General features: G+C 41.8%; 1 protein-coding gene and 1 non-coding gene across 2 annotated transcripts; one reads left to right on the forward strand and one right to left on the reverse strand.

Moving 5' to 3' along the window:
- Window positions 1-270: 270 nt before the first annotated feature.
- Window positions 271-9,220, reverse strand: map1lc3b (microtubule-associated protein 1 light chain 3 beta). Its single transcript, XM_018739234.2, has 4 exons — window positions 8,975-9,220; window positions 6,468-6,523; window positions 4,742-4,848; window positions 271-1,853 (listed from the first exon to the last, which is right to left on the reverse strand). The coding sequence occupies exons 1-4, from the start codon at window positions 9,012-9,014 to the stop codon at window positions 1,679-1,681; spliced, it is 378 nt and encodes a 125-aa protein (XP_018594750.1). The 5' UTR covers window positions 9,015-9,220; the 3' UTR covers window positions 271-1,678.
- Window positions 9,221-15,985: 6,765 nt separating this feature from the next.
- trnar-acg (transfer RNA arginine (anticodon ACG)) lies at window positions 15,986-16,058 on the forward strand. Its single transcript has one exon. It is a non-coding gene; the product is annotated as a tRNA-Arg (tRNA).
- Window positions 16,059-16,298: the final 240 nt, after the last annotated feature.

Genomic DNA, 16,298 nt, shown 5'->3' on the forward strand with positions numbered 1-16,298 from the left:
GGCTGCGTGGTCGCAGACTGGTCAGAGTGCCTGTGCTGACCCCTGTCCACTGCCAAAAGCACCTACAGTGGGCATATATGATTATCAGAACTGGACCATGGAGCAATGGAAGGTAGCCTGGTCTGATGAATCGCATGGATGGCCGGGTGCGTGTGCATTATTTACTTGGGTAAAAGATAACAGCAGGATCCCCTATGGGGCTAAAAAAAAAAAAAAAAATTACAAGTAATACATGATAAAGAAACAAATGCATACACAAACCCATGTACATATGTTTTATTTTTTTAAAATAGCATAAATACAAGAAAAAGGATGTATAATATTGCTGTGAATATAAGAGCAGTAAATAGGAGCAAAAGGAACAGATATGGCCTGATGGAACTATGCTGTCCTCTGTAGCAAGTCATTCATTCACAACTTTCATTAAGCATTTCACACAACAAGTATAGGCATATATTTATTTTTTACAAGCATAAAACATCACAGAGTAAAATGACAAAATTAACTTGTGAAAGCTCAAGATAAAAGGCATCTAAGAAGTAAGGAATATACAGTTCTTCCAGATGGAAAGGAAACCAACAGCACAGATTCAAGAGTAAAATGGCAGACAGAATAAAAATGAATGTCCTAATCGTAAAGCAAAGGGGAGGAGGGAATGTGGGCAACTTGTGCTCTGATCAAGTTGTGACTGCCTGGAGCAGGCTGACAACCTACAGTGGATACTCTTGCCCAGTCTTTACCCCACGAGAACCCTCAGACCCCTTAACAAGCTTGCAGTTTCATTCATGCACTCATTACTATATATAATGACTTTTTTCCATGTTTCTTAAATGTGCCTCTTCTACTTTTCTACTCTACAATTTAAGAGGAGTCCGGTAGCACAGTGAATATTATCCAGAATTCCACAATGCTCATTTCTGTCAGAGACATTGTACAAGACGGATGCAAATTAAACACTTTCATTGAAAATAAGTTGAACAAATTGACCCGAGACCCACTAAAGAAACTTAAAAAGGAGATAGGAAGGGCAAGTGATCAACATCTATAGCCCTTGCCCTGTATAACACTGCATAACCATTTCTAATGAAAAGGACTGAGAGGCAATGCCAACTACCATCAAAAGGACATCAAAGTGTAGTTGACAGTTGCAGCCATGGCATCACACAGATCCCACCTCATCAAAACTTGGGCTGCTATGTCATAAGACATACCTTACCATATCACGCCCCAGTAAGGTCACTGAATGGTGTCAACATGTCCTTTAAATAACTTAGCAGCTCAGATCTGATGGAAGGGGAAGTGTATGTTCTCCATGATAGGTTTTGTACCAGCTGAGCACTGAATGAAGACATTACACTCACGCTTCATAATCTCCAGCTAGACTCTGGTTCAGAAGCACTTGTGTTCCTCTCTGCAGATCCAATTCATCTAATGGCAAACAGCAGCACAAGATCATTGGTTTCATCCTTCACCTTTCATGGATGATGTAAGTAGAAATAGGTCAGATTAGAACTTCAAGTTTGGGGCTCTATCAATGGGGTCCCTTTGGCAGGAAGGGGGACATTATCTGATTTCTGTTTTAGATGTGTATGGTGGTGGGAATCAGGGAAAGGGTGTTAAGGTACAGAGACCAGGCAGTAAGCTAGTATTGTTGTCAGGGGTGGAACAATGCAGGGTGCTACAGGGCAGTGTCTTGCCCAAAGGTCTCCTGGGAGGCATAGACCATATAGAGAAATCCATCCTCATCCTTCTCACGCTCATACACCTCAGAGATGGCTGTAGACACAGAAACCATGCTGTGGCCATTCACCAGCAGGAAGAATGCCTGGTTGGAGTTCAGCTGCAGGCGCCTCCTATAAGTCAAGCACAAAATACACAACATATTCAATATGCAGCTGGTGCCTGCAAAATGATACTAATATGGACTAAAACAAGTGTCAAGCGTAGCGAAGAAGCTTGTTGTGGCGATATTTTTCCATAAGAAACAATGGTAAACATTAGCATTAGGTAACATTATTGTGACATCAAAGACTGAAAAGCATGCAGACCAATTCAGCTGTTCATATTTTTTTTTCTGGGGAGCCACAGATTATTTGATCAACTTTTAAAGATAAACTTGTACCTCAAATCACAAACGCAGTTGAGACTGGAAGTCAGTTGGTAACTCCGAATTTATTTGTACGTCCACCCACTATGTCACAATCAATAAAAGCTTAACAACACCTGAATCCCTTTTATTCACAAGTAGTAAAAACATCAGATAAAATGAACTGGGGGAGAGGGGAAAAAAAAACACACACAACACACACTATTTGACTTTGATTTATACACATGAAATAATGCAGTGTTTCTCCTGTGCATCAAGCATCACAGTAGAATGAAACAAATGAAGATGAGCTTCAGTGTAATGAATGGATCATGGGTGACAATGAATGAAAAAGGGTTTCACCGTCACAGAGGTCACAAAACTAGCCACAAGGAAGCCACAGGTGGATTACAGAAACATGTCTGTCAGTATCTGGCTAATTTAAGTTTGCTATCAAACTAGTGGAGGGCACTTGCCAGTGGCGCAGTGGGTTTGGCTGAGGCCCACTCTGTGGTGGGTCTGGGGTTCAAGTCTTGCTTTGGGTGCCTTGCAGCAGAGTGGTGTCACCTCCCCTTTAGCCTTGTGCCCCGTGTTGCTGGGTTAGGCTCCGGTTCGCCCTGACCCCACTTGAGACTAGCAGTTGTAGACATTGTGGGTGTGTCAAAATAGTGCACTAACAGAAATGTACATCTGTTTATTGTCTAGGTAGTTTCTGCATATGGCAATAATAAAATTAAAAAATAGGCTGACTGTGTGCTCTGTGAACTGCCTGCTCCCCCCACAGCCAAGTTTCTTTTCAGAGTGCATTTACTGCCCCTGATGGTAGAAAGCAGAAATGTGGGTTATTTTTTTCTACTTCCTGATTTTTTTCCCCAGAAATGTCAGAAAAATGACTTGTGAAGAAAATGCAATTAAAAATAAACTTTGTAATTGCTTCTATCTTTGAAAATTTGTCATATGTTCAAAACATGTGGTACGAGTGTAACTGAATAAACAAAAAAAAGGCAGACTGCACCGCCTCATTTCACATTTTGTGCAAAAAACACGAAACGGAGTGCTGTGTATTTTCATGTTCTTTATTATATTTGATAGTAAGGGTGTACCCTCACTTTAAATGAGTTGTGTTTATTCTCTTGTCATTTAAAAGAGAATCACATCTGGCAATTAAAACACCTCTATACTATTTTCTGTAAAAACTTTTTATAAGAATTTTAAATAAAACTTATTTTGTAACTTTTGATTGAGTTAAAATGCATCCCTCTGTACGTCTAGTGATATGTTAGGATGAAGGTGGTTTAGAAATACATAAACCACCTGTATTTACGATCAATAAATTTAATAAATACACAAAGTGTCACAGGATTTAGAATGTATGTTGGAGTGGTTATACTGTTTCTTCAATTTTCAAAGCAGATTTGATTTGACAATCAGCATATTGCCTTTTATGTACACTTCACTAAACCCCAACAACATGGGTGTTCAAGTTCAAGGCCCACCTTTTCTACAACACAACCAACCCTACTGAAAACACCCAGAAAAACAGTGGTGTGTCACAATGCATTAAGTGTGGTTCAACAGCAAACCACAATGCAGAACAAACAATACTCTCCTTTGTAGTAACTGTACATTCTACATTTTAGGCTATGCTTCCCATTTCAGCAACATTATAGAGAGGGGGGGGAAAAAAAAAAAAAAAAAAAAAAAAAAAAAAAAAAAAAAACACACCACCAACAACTGCATGACACTTCCAAAATATTAACATATACACATTTTAGAAAAGTTAAACACCTTTTCCAATAAGCCAGAGATAAGGACAATACTTTAATAACTTTAAACCAGGGGCTGCTGGTAGCATAGCGATTACAGCTGCTGCCCTTGGACACCAAAGGTCGCAGGTTCAAGCCTCACCTCCAGCTGTAATAGCCTTGAGCAAGGTACTTACCCTAAAAAAGTTGCTCCAGTAAAAATTACCTAGCAGCATAAATGGGTGAATAATTCTAAGCAGCTTAACACTAAGTCACTTTGGAGAAAAGCATCAGCTAAATGAATAAATGTAATAACCTTGCAATGTTTACTGTGTTTGGGGAGTTTCTGTTATAAACTCAGCTCTGGAAGAGGTAGAAACTTAAGGCAAGCAAAGGCATTGCTGAGAACATTGGGGAATGGACATAAAACTAAAGCTTTCAAAACTGTGTAAATCTTATAGGAAAAACATTTTTTCTGACAAAGAGACTCAAACATAAGGGCTGACACATTCAGGTATGCCAGCAAATGTACAAGGTTCTGGGGGGTGGAAATTGCCTTCAAGTTTTTGGATGCAGAAAATGCCAGATTTCCACTATTAAGCCAGTTTGCAGGTCAAAGTGAAGCAACAGTGGAAAAATCATACAAGTATTAGCTGAAGACTATATCACCCAGAAAGTGACATGCCCATCTGTAATGACTTCCAAAGAAAGACCAAGATCAAATTATGCTTTTTGTAAAGTATCCACCCTAGTGACTCACAATATGGGCTTCAAAGTGTAAATCTGAAAATTATGCAACTCGTATCCATTTCATGTATCATAACAGAAACTGAAAAACCTGCATTCTAAGATTAGTCTATAAGAAATCATGACGTGCAACTGAAATGTGAGGACCATTACTTTCATTTACCTGATGATTTTGATGAGCTCACTCATGTTGACATGGTCAGGAACCAGGAACTTAGTTTTGTCCAGAACAGGAAGCTGCTTTTCCCCCTTGTATCGCTCGATGATGACCTGTATAAGCAAGACATTTATCCCAGACATACATTTGAGATGAACACCAGAACCAACCTAGAACATGCTCAGGCTAAGTCAGGAACCATCTGTCAGGTGCTGAAAGGGTTTAAGGGGTTTTATAAAACACAGCCAGTGTTATGTTTGAAGAGCAACACTCTTGACCTGCCAACCACAGGGACAATATTGACAGTGGAGATCCATTGAGGAGAAAAAGACTTTCAAAATGTATAAACTGCAAACCTTTCAAAAATACACACATATCCTAATAACTTTCAGGCAAAAACTAATTTGTTAAAATATTTTAAATAAACTGAAAAATGTTGTTTACATAAATATTCAGCCTCCACACATTAATACTTGTTATAGCCTCCTTTAGCTGTAATAACTTTGTCTTTTGCCTCAAGAAACACCATCTTCACACTGAAGTGTGGTGGCAGTATCATACTGTGGGGCTGCTTTTCAATAGCAGGGGTGGGGCATCTTATTAAAACAAAGGGAAGAATGAATGGAGGAAAACTGATGGATGTACAGAGGATTACAGATGGTCTTCTCTGTGCCCCCATGTGTGACCGCAGATGGAAGATTCATGTGACACCCTATCCTCTCTGTGCTGACTCAGTAGCTTGTAATATAGACTGGAAACCAGGACACTCCATGAATATTGAAGAACTCTCCTTCCCCTTTAAAGGGGTCTTAAAGAGGATTAGGATTTGTACGGTGACCAAATGCTGGGTTTCTACAATGCCTTTGGCCATCTTTGTCAGCTGGGGGTACAGTTATAGGCATGTTAACACGAGACTCAAATTACCCATAGTCAGTTCTTACCAGCAGACATCACACGGATCACAAAAGATACAAGTCAGAGATGGGGTTGGTCAGCAGTGTGCTTAGTAAACTACTGTTACATAATACCATAGCCCTACATAATAATCCTACTTTTACAGTAAAGTAAAAGGACAGACAACATTATGCTGGGTTTGAATGTAATTTATAAAATCTGTCTGACCTCAGCTGTCTGCATAAACAGCACAAAACTCCAGGACAGATGTCTTAACAGCAAGACACCCTAACAACTGTCCGCTGCCTCTGAAATTGTGAATGCTGTTCAACTTAAGGCATAGCACCATGTCAGTGAAAGGAATTTTTGGTGCCCATTGTATAATGCCTTCACCAAGATATGAATAGACATGAAGAAAATTCTGTCACAAATGTACACTGCTGCATTTCTCATTAAGCTGTACAGTTGAGAAGCTTTAACTGAATTTTTACAGCACCAAGGGGCTCTTAAGCCATCATGTTTCATAAAAATTCAGCTGAAGCTTAAGTCAACTGTTAACTAACAGTTGACTTAATCTTCAACTGAATTTTTATGACACATGATGGCTTAAGAGCCCCTTGGTAACAATTAAGTAAAATGAAGAAATTACATACACAACACATTCAATTTTTCCATTCATGAAGTAGATGTTTTTACTTTTGAAACAGCACAACTTTCAATACAACAAGCAGGCCTCATTTAAACCTCACAGACTAGGTCTGAAACATGAAGATGCCATTTTCCAACTTCTGGTGCACCATCCTGCATAGGCTGCTGTGGTCAAAGGACTTATACTCACTGGGATTTTGTTAGGGTGCTGCTCTCGGATCAGTCTGACATCTTCCACTCTCTGTTCTGCAAAGAGAAAACCAGGAGGAATGTGAAAGGTGTGCAGCAGACACGTGCACTGTCAATTTTACTTTCATTGCAACATAGTTTCATAGTTTGTGACAAATACTGAGGTTTCTAAAGTTCACAAAGGCTTTAAAAAAAAAAAAAAAAATCAAGAATGGATTGTAGAAAACACCACAAATTTATCAGCTTCATTAAGTTGCTGATCTTACAGTGACCACTGTGGGATGGTTTGTTAAGCACATGTATTGAAATGGAGAGAACATGTCAACTAAAGTGACAAATGCAGGCAACTTTGTCTCCAATGAGAATGGACACAATGCCCTTGTGTTAGCTGTCTCCGGAAATCAACACAATCCTTGCAATCCTAAACTCACTGCATTTACTACCACTGATCTCACGGTTGCTGACCTCCACCCCAAGACTTAAAAAGAAGTCTTTTGCTACGATGTAAAGAATGATTATCATGAAATCAAATGCTTTGTTCTCTTTCTCTGCAAAACACACAACCCCGAGAAAGCCCAAATGGCATGACTGATCATATGTAGGATAACTATGCTGTTAATGTAAAAGCGATTTAAGCGCACGCACGCACGCCGTCTGAACCGCTTGTCCCTTATGGGGTCGTGGGGAGCCAGAGCCTAACCTGGCAACACAGGGTATAAGGCTGGAGGGGGAAGGGACACACCCAGGACAGGACACCAGTCCATCGCAAGGCACCCCAAGTGGGACTTGAACCCCAGACCCACTGGAGAGAAGGACCCGGTCCAACCTACTGCGCCCCTCTCACAATATTTATTTATTTATTTAGTAGACAAGGCAAAATGTGGAAAAGAAACTGCTTTATGTTATAAAAAATAAACTGCAAAAAAACTTCTAAATGGAAGTTTTGCATGAAATATAGATGACTGTATATAGTAGCTGGTTATACGCTCATGTTTCAGTAATGTGATTTGGATGAATCTTCTGCAAGCATATAACCCAGGACTTTAATGACACAGGAAGGCAACAAAACCAAAACAGTTCACTTAAAAATAACAACTGTCATTAATCAAACTGAGTGTATGACTAATGTTGATAGTGTCTGATTTATCAATTAGCATGTAATAATGTAGGTAGTTAATATTTAAAGAAATGGGCAGCTGGTAGTGTAGTAGTTCAAGCTGCTGCCTCTAGACCCAAAGACTGCAGTTTCGATCCCTACCTCCAGGTGTAGTAGCCTTGAAACCTCGAGCAAGGCATTTACCCTAAATTGTTCCAGTAAAATCCGGTTGTACAAATGGGTAAATAATTGTAAGTAGCTTAGCATCAAGTCGCTTTGGACAAAAGTGTCAGCAAAATGGATGAACAGAGGAATACAGACGAATCCCATATGTTACTGCAGATGGAAGGCTCATGAAACACCCTATTGATGTAAATTTGAAGTTTGTAGCTGTCCTGGGGAGTTCTGTTACCGTGGAACCCAAAGGTTCCAGGTTCAAGACGCCGAATGCAGTACGAATAGCGATAAATCTGTGTAGTTGATCATCTAATATTACAAATCACCTTGGACAAAGACATCAGCTAAAGAACAATAACTAATACCTCTAAATGAGTTAATCTAGACTAAACACAGAAGATATTGGAAAAGACAGGGGGGGGATTGATGGCAGCCAAAAAAATGAAGTACAAAGTCTACCAGCACTAAAATGACAAGATTTCTGTCCCATGATTCTCTCACTTTCATTTTACTTTTGTTTTCGTTTATCCAATTTGTTCAGCAGCGTGGGAAATCTCATTTTTCACGCCTCGGGCCGCTTATTATGAGACTGGCTCGTATGTATGTTTTATCATTGTACGTACACGTGTACACACACACACACACACTGTAAGCACACGGAACGCACACGGGGCGACTGTTTGCGTCTCGCGGCCAACGGCGGGAAGCAGCAGGGGAGCACGCGCACATGATGTGTTCTCTCGGCCGGGCATCCAGAGCTCGAGAGCACCGGACAGTTACTCTCTTTTTCGTGCTCTGATCCCCAGCCGCTGGCCTAGCCAGTCCAGTCACCTCCAGCCAGGGCGCTTCTCTCTGCTCCCCCTTGCCCTACTTAGTGATCCGATGTGATCTGCTACACTCCGAGTCGGGCGGAGCGGAGAGCGCAGGCCGCAGCCAGGCGCCACCCCACAAGAGAAGAGACTGGATCTGCTCGCAATAGTCCGGCCTGTGTCAACGACCCCGAGCGGTGTTAGATCCACTTCGTTACGTTTCAAGCAATCCAGTTCTGTCACTGTCAGCTGCTTGCGGCAACACTGACTGACTTCTTCTCGCATATAACCTCGGCGTTTTGTTACAACAATATTTCGAATTATATGCGTAACGCGTACGTGTACAACTGAATTAGTATTATAAAAGAGCCCCTGACACACGACGCCGTTTAGCAGTTCAGCAGTCGAACATGGATGGATACGTACCAAATGTCCTCCTTTGTTTGAACGTCTTTTCTGAAGGCATGTTGTTTTCGGAAGTCAAACGGCTTTTTATGAAGCCCAAGACGCCTATTAATTACTGACTTCACTGTGAAGTCTCTATTATAACACCTTACAATTAAAGTGTGTTTTCAAAACAATATATTAGGGAGGGGGAAACAGGTTATCTGCTTTCCGTACTGCTTCACGCTTCCCTCAGCTGACCTACTGCAAGGAGTCTACCTTAACCAACAAAACAAACCAGTCAGGTGACCTCTTACGTCACGGCGCCGGCCGGAAACTGTAACCATCCCGTACAAAGACAGCGCTCGCGTTGTGTCAGAAGGACAAGTGGATAAATTAGTTCCCCCTCTTCGGCTTTAAAATAGTCAATGCAGCATTCAGCGTGCAAAGCAACAGAATTTGTGTTGCGCTTTATTTATTTTTTGTTACTTAGCATGTATGTAGAAGTTAACAAAATAAGAAGAACAGAGCTGATATCCATTAAAAGCACAAGTTAAATTATTTTAAATTATACCACTCAATACTGGTTTCCGGTGACGAGTGAAGGGAAATGGGAAAACAAGTTTCCAAATGAATTAATAAGTCCGTATATCTACCAAAGAGTACCCGTAGACCAAAATGTTAATATAAACCACATTTGGAAACAGAATTATTAAGGCTCTGAAGTGCTTAGTTGTCTTCTGTGTGGTGTAATACTTTTTCTGCATACTTTTTTGTACTAACATTTTACAATTTGGGAAACAAAACCAAAATTTTAAAGGTAGCAGAAAACAGTGGGCTTCCATCGAGAACAGAATGAAGAAGGGATTATCAGAGGCACCACAGCACAAACACTTTTATGATGAGAATTTGCAGCCATAGGATCCAGCCCCTGACTTCAACCGTTTGGCTAGATTCGGTTGTATTACCTGCAACTCCTGCTCTTCTGTTCTAGTTCTATGTATAGCAAAAAAGCAAGTAAAACCTGCACACTTTTCCACTGTTGACAGTCTGGGCTACCTGTTTTACCATGGATTGCACCTTCTTGTGAAGAGGAGGTGCGTCGGGTCTTTGTCAAACAGAAGACAAGGAAAGCACCAGGCCCAGACGGTGTCTCACCGGCCTGCCTAAAAACCTGTGCTGACCACCTGGCCCCTATCTTCACAAAGATCTTCAACAGATCACTGGAGATGTGTGAAGTTCCTTCCTGCTTCAAATGCTCCACCATCATCCCCATCCCAAAGAAACCCAAAATCACAGGACTTAATGACTACAGACCTGTCACCTTAATGTCTGTGGTCATGAAGTCACTTGAAAAACTGGTGTTGGACTACCTGAAGGACATCACTGGACCCTTGCTGGACCCCCTGCAGTTTGCTTATCGAGCAAACAGGTCTGTGGATAATGCAGTCAACATGGGACTACACTACATTCTACAACATCTGGACAAACCAGGGACTTATGCGAGAATCCTGTTCGTGGACTTCAGCTCAGCCTTCAACACCGTCATCCCACACCTCCTCCTGTCCAAATTAACCCAACTCTCTGTGCCCGCCTCCATCTGTCGGTGGATCACCAACTTTCTGACAGACAGGCAGCAGATAGTGAGGCTGGGAAAATTCTCATCCAATACTCGCACGATCAGTACTGGCACCTCCCAGGGATGTGTGCTCTCCCCACTGCTCTTCTCCCTGTACACCAATGACTGCACCGCAAAAGACCCCTCTGTCAAACTCCTGAAGTTTGCAGACGACACCACACTCATCGGCCTCATCCGGAATGGCGACGAGTCTGCTTACAGACAGGAGGTCCAAGAGCTGGCTGTCTGGTGCAGTCATAACAACCTGGAGCTGAACACGCTCAAAACAGTGGAGATGATCGTAGACTTCAGGAGAAACACCTCAGCATTATCCCCACGCACCATCATGAACAACACTGTGGCAACAGTGGAGTCATTCAGGTTCCTGGGCACCACCATCTCACAGGACCTGAAGTGGGAGCCCCACATAGACTCCATTGTGAAGAAGGCCCAGCAGAGGTTGTACTTCCTTCGTCAGCTGAGGAAGTTCAACCTGCCACAGGAGCTACTGATGCAATTCTACTCTGCAGTCATTGAGTCCGCCCTCTGCACCTCTATAACTGTCTGGTTCGGCTCAGCTACGAAGTCAGACATCAGAAGACTGCAGCGGATAGTTCGGACTGCTGGAAGAATCATCGGCACATCCCCCCCAGCTCTCCAAGAACTGCACTCGTCCAGAGTCAGTAAAAGGGCGAGCAAAATCATTCTAGACCCCTCACATCCAGGCCACTTCCTCTTCGAACCCTTGCCATCTGGCCGGCGCTACAGAGCACTGAGCACCAGGACAGCCAGGCATAAGAAAAGTTTCTTTCCTCAGGCCATCTACCTCATGAACACCTAAATCTCTCCCCTAGAGAGTAAACCGTCCAATACATAATGCTATTTATATTTATATTTATAACTATTTATCACATATCTCTTACTCACACTCCCTTGCATTTGTATCTAGTGACTATTTTTGTATATTGGGTACTTTATATTTTTAAATATTTTTTATCCCTTGCTCACATACTCTATCTTCTCACCTGTCTTGTCACTGTCATTCTGTCTGTGCTGTGGTAGTTCCTGTCACCAAGACAAATTCCTTGTATGTGCGAACATACTTGGCAATAAAGCTCGTTCTGATTCTGATTCTGATTCTGATTCTTGCCATCTGCGTGGGCAGCATGGTGGCACAGTGAGTAGCACTGCTGTCTCAGTGCCTGGATGGTGTGAGAGGATGTAGGTTTGATCCCTGTTCAGTCTGTGTGGAGTTTGCATGTTCTCTCTGTGTGGGTTTCCTCTGGGTGCTCTGGTTTCCTCCCACAGTCCAAAGACATGCTGTTCAGGTTCCCCCATAGTGTGTGAGTGACACAGAGAGAGTGTGTTGCACTGATGTGTGGATGAGTGACCCAGTGTAAGTAGTGTATCTAGCGGTGTAAGTCACCTTGGTGAATAAGGTGTGTGGGCTAATACTACATGCTATCCATTGTAAGTTGCTTTGGAGAAAAGTGTCTCCTAAGTAAATAAATGTAAATGTGTAAGGGTTAGGAACACATAGTAATGGATTGTAGGGGTATGAAGTGCCAGCAGTGTCTGGACCTTGGCTACCTGGTCAAGGACTGTGTAGGCCCTTGCTGCTGCACTAAGTGTGGGTGTATCATATCCAAAGGATGGTTGTGCACTGGCCAGGGTAGGCATACCCACTGAGACCAGGGCACCTATTGTGTTCTCAGGCAGTGGGGATTCTGTTGCTTCTGCTCATGACATAACAGAAAAAGACGTTGCAAGTGTGACCAGGAGCAAGAAAAGATGTAGCAAAAGGTTATCTGTGTCACCTGCGCCATGGAAAAAGCCCTCTCCTCTCTAGTTGGACTGGACAGTTTTTACCCTGAAGCTGCGATTTCAGAGGAAGTTAATTTATCTGACGTTTTTGGGGAGTCACATGAGGGACCAGTGGTCAGAGCATCTTAGTCATCTTTAGAAGTCTGTGCACCGGTGTTGCAATCATTCCTCATTTTTTTAAATTTTCTTTTGGGGTGTCATGTGGTGTATTTATTGTGTTGTGAAGTGTTTGAAGTTGACTGTTTTTAGATGTTTTGGCAATAATTGGAAACAGTGAAATAAAGAAAAGTACACAAGTTGCAGTGTACTGGAGGAATATGTGGGCAAAAAGTATTAAATATGTATAACAAACCGGGCGGGGTAAAGGGAAGCCTTGATTTTTTTCTTCATAAGGGGTTTTTGAACCGCGCTTTGTCTCGTCTGTCATCCAGGACCTGTCTGCCATGGGAGACCCTACCAGGGGCGTATAGCCCCAGACAACATAGCTCCTGGACTCATTCAGGCACTCAAACCCCTCCACCACGGTAAGGTGGCGGTTCACGGAGGGGAATGTTATACATATTTAATACTGGAACTCTGTTTGCATCCTCAGCCTTGCACATTTAATTTTCTAACCATTTGTTTATATAAATGTGACATACAGCCTCAATCTTAATTAGGACAGTCCATGCGCACTATCACAGAAAATGTGCATTATGAAATAATTATTTTTTAACCTTATTTTATGTACAGTAGACCTTTGATGTTCACTGGTCATGTAAATGAAATTTTTGCTAATAGCTCATCATTACACTATAGATCCAGTAGACCCTGACATAGCAAATATAAAATAAAAATCTTTAGTTTACGCATTTATTTATAAAGTATAAAAAGGGATTTTAAGCATAAAATATAATAAAGTAGAAACAAAAGTCATTGTTCTTACATTTGTTTTAACTGTGACTGCGCGTATGACTCTAAAAAGCTTTGCTGATACCGCTGCGATTAGAAAAAGCTTAGAAAAAGCTAATGTTCTAATTCAATGTGTTTGTTCATATTATTAGACATAATTTATGGTGATTTTCAGTGTTACTTTGGGATGGGCTAGGAATGAATTAGAATTTTCCCCTTAAGAAACATTGGAATAAATATTTTTCGCTATCCGATTTTTTCAGATTCGGTTTATTTTCCAGAATGGATCAGGAACGATTCACGCGGACTATGTATATTACATTTTAATAGCTTCAAAATTCATATAAATCTGTTACAGTTGAATCATTGCCGCATTACTTTCGAGTTTCTACTCTATCCGAGTGCGATTTGCTGACATCTAATGGCGGAAAGTGGAATTGCGGACCAATTTCCCGCTTCAACGGATACATTTTCTCAGGTTGAAGGTGAAGAAAACGCAGTTAAACGTGTAAAAGTGTTCGTATCTTCGAGAAATCGTCACTTGATAGTTCGTAACACGAGATAATTTGCTAAGGAACAGAAGAAAACAGTTACAACAACACTGGGACAGAATTAATATATAGTAAAACCTCGACTAGCCTTCTAAATGAAACAGCACTAGAGGAGGTCATTAATTCATTCATTTTTAAATATTTTTGTACTTTTTTAACATAAGGTAAATCATAATGATACATTACTGAAAAGGCTAAAGAAAAAATAGAAGAGCCAAACAGCACTATATAAGCAGTAGTGATATTCAGGTTTCTTAAAAAATTCCTTAACACAATACAGTAGTATAAAAGAGAGCAACAAGGAAAGCAACATGAAGACACGCACCACACACACGCACACGCACACGCACACACACACACGCACACACACACACACAGAGTCTGAGGATTGCGGCGAGCCAGAGCCTAACCTGGCAACACAGGGCGCGAGGGGACACACCCAGGACAGGACACCAGTCCATTGCAAGGCACCGCCGATATAAAGACTTTATATATAAAATAACAACAAGAAAGGAATACCAATACAGGTTACAGTTTAGTCAAAATATTGAACGATTTACAGGGTGTAACAGTTTTGATAGCTTTTTTATTAGTGGAATCTTAAATAGTAGCACTATAAAGTTTGATTTCTTTTGAGAGCTCTATGACCTCTCTGTTTTGTACTGAATTTGCATTAATGGTTATGAAATTCCAGGGATGTGGTGGTGCAGCTGGTTTGGCTGGTGCCTGCTGTGTTGAGGGCCCAGGGTTCGAGTCTTGCTTGGGGTGCCTTGCGATGGACTGGCATCCCATCTGGGGTGTGTCCCCTCTAGCCTTGTCCCCCACTTTGCCAGGATAGGCTCCGGCTCGAGGCAACCCTGCCGGGACAAGCTGTTGCTTATGAAATTTTTAAAATAAAATAGTGTCTTGTCCTCCTTGGACCAACAATCGAAAGCGGTTTACGATGACGAAATTTTGCTCTTTTTGCCGAAGTGTGACAGCATACGAGCGCTACCAGAACAAGCGCGGAAGGGTTTCAGATTGCGATGCACAGAATACACAGTTTCTCTCAATCAATGTCTTTTTTACATCTCTGAAGATAATGACTTGCTGGGTAAATTCTTCTTAAATGACACCTTTTTATCCTTATTTATAAGCAGACACTTCTGCGGTGACAACGCCGTGCTCCTGCGGCACGCAGGCCCGTTACTCACGGGAAGTAGGGAACGAGACGACATGGGTACGGAAGTAGCGTCTTGTTGAAATGAGGCCCAAATGGCTTCGTAATGAAAATACTAGCGCGGCGAGGAAATGCCAACGGAAACACGTAAATAACTGAACTCGAAAGGATTCCAGTAATCGGACAGGTGACCTCATCTTGCGCAGTTCATTCGCGTCGCCCTGCAGGTCGGGTGTCAACCTGTTAACTTTCCTTTCGGAAGGACTCGGTCTCACGCCCGACACGTGGATCAGCGCCGGGACGAATGAGGCCGAGAGGAAACGGATTCCGTTTTTAACTTGAGTGATGTGTTTGATTTAACGTAACGTGAGAGCAACTGCTTCTTTTTCCAGGTGTTCTCTCTTCATGCTTTTTTAGTGTTGGAATGTTGTTCCTGAATTTGACCTAATAAAGGAAAATAGGTGGTGGAACCTCAACCAAAACACAGAAATCTGGTAGCTGTTAGTCTTATGTTACCAGGAAGACACTTGTAATAACACGTATTTCTTTTCTTGTTTATGTTTTTTAGCCGGAATAACATGTCCTGTGCAGCACTGTGGGACAAATGTCGCTTCGGCACCGGAAGACTCTCCAAGTCAGCAGATGGCCTCTAGGGCGCCCTCTCGTGGCGATCCCTTTCGAGATATACGTGACATTTGTCCACGCTTTACATAAAAAGTGTTTGGAAGCTTGGGATAATTAGAATATTATTTGAATGTCCGTTTTTTGAGGATCACGACAAGCTTCAGCGATCGCGATGAATGCGATGTTCACTCAACTCAGTCTGGTTTTACATGTTTTGCCCCATGGCAGATCACTTGCAGCTTCTTTGCTTCCACTTTTAATTTTATGGACAAACAGATAATTATTACAATAATTACAAGTACAACCAAACCTCTAAATAATAGAAAACGATATATCACCCTGACGAAAGAACGTTTTATACATTTATAGAACCTTTCTTTTCAATCGGGCCAGTGGCGCAATGGATAACGCGTCTGACTACGGATCAGAAGATTCTAGGTTCGACTCCTGGCTGGCTCGTTCCTTTTTCTTTTTTCCCCCCCAAACATTTTTGGAAATCGTCATTAGAAAAATGCTAACGATTCCTCGTTAATATTTTTGCTTCTAAAGTTTGTATTGAATATGTGAAAATGTTTCGTTTATTCTCTTACTCGTGCCTCAAGATGAGTTACTAAAATGTGTTGTGAACACTGCTCCCTACCGACCGAGAGAATGAACTACAGGCAGGGCGTGGACAGCGCAGGCCTCGCGATGACCTCA

This window comes from Scleropages formosus, chromosome 7 (genome assembly GCF_900964775.1).
Source record: "Scleropages formosus chromosome 7, fSclFor1.1, whole genome shotgun sequence".
In the NCBI taxonomy this organism is placed as follows: domain Eukaryota; kingdom Metazoa; phylum Chordata; class Actinopteri; order Osteoglossiformes; family Osteoglossidae; genus Scleropages; species Scleropages formosus.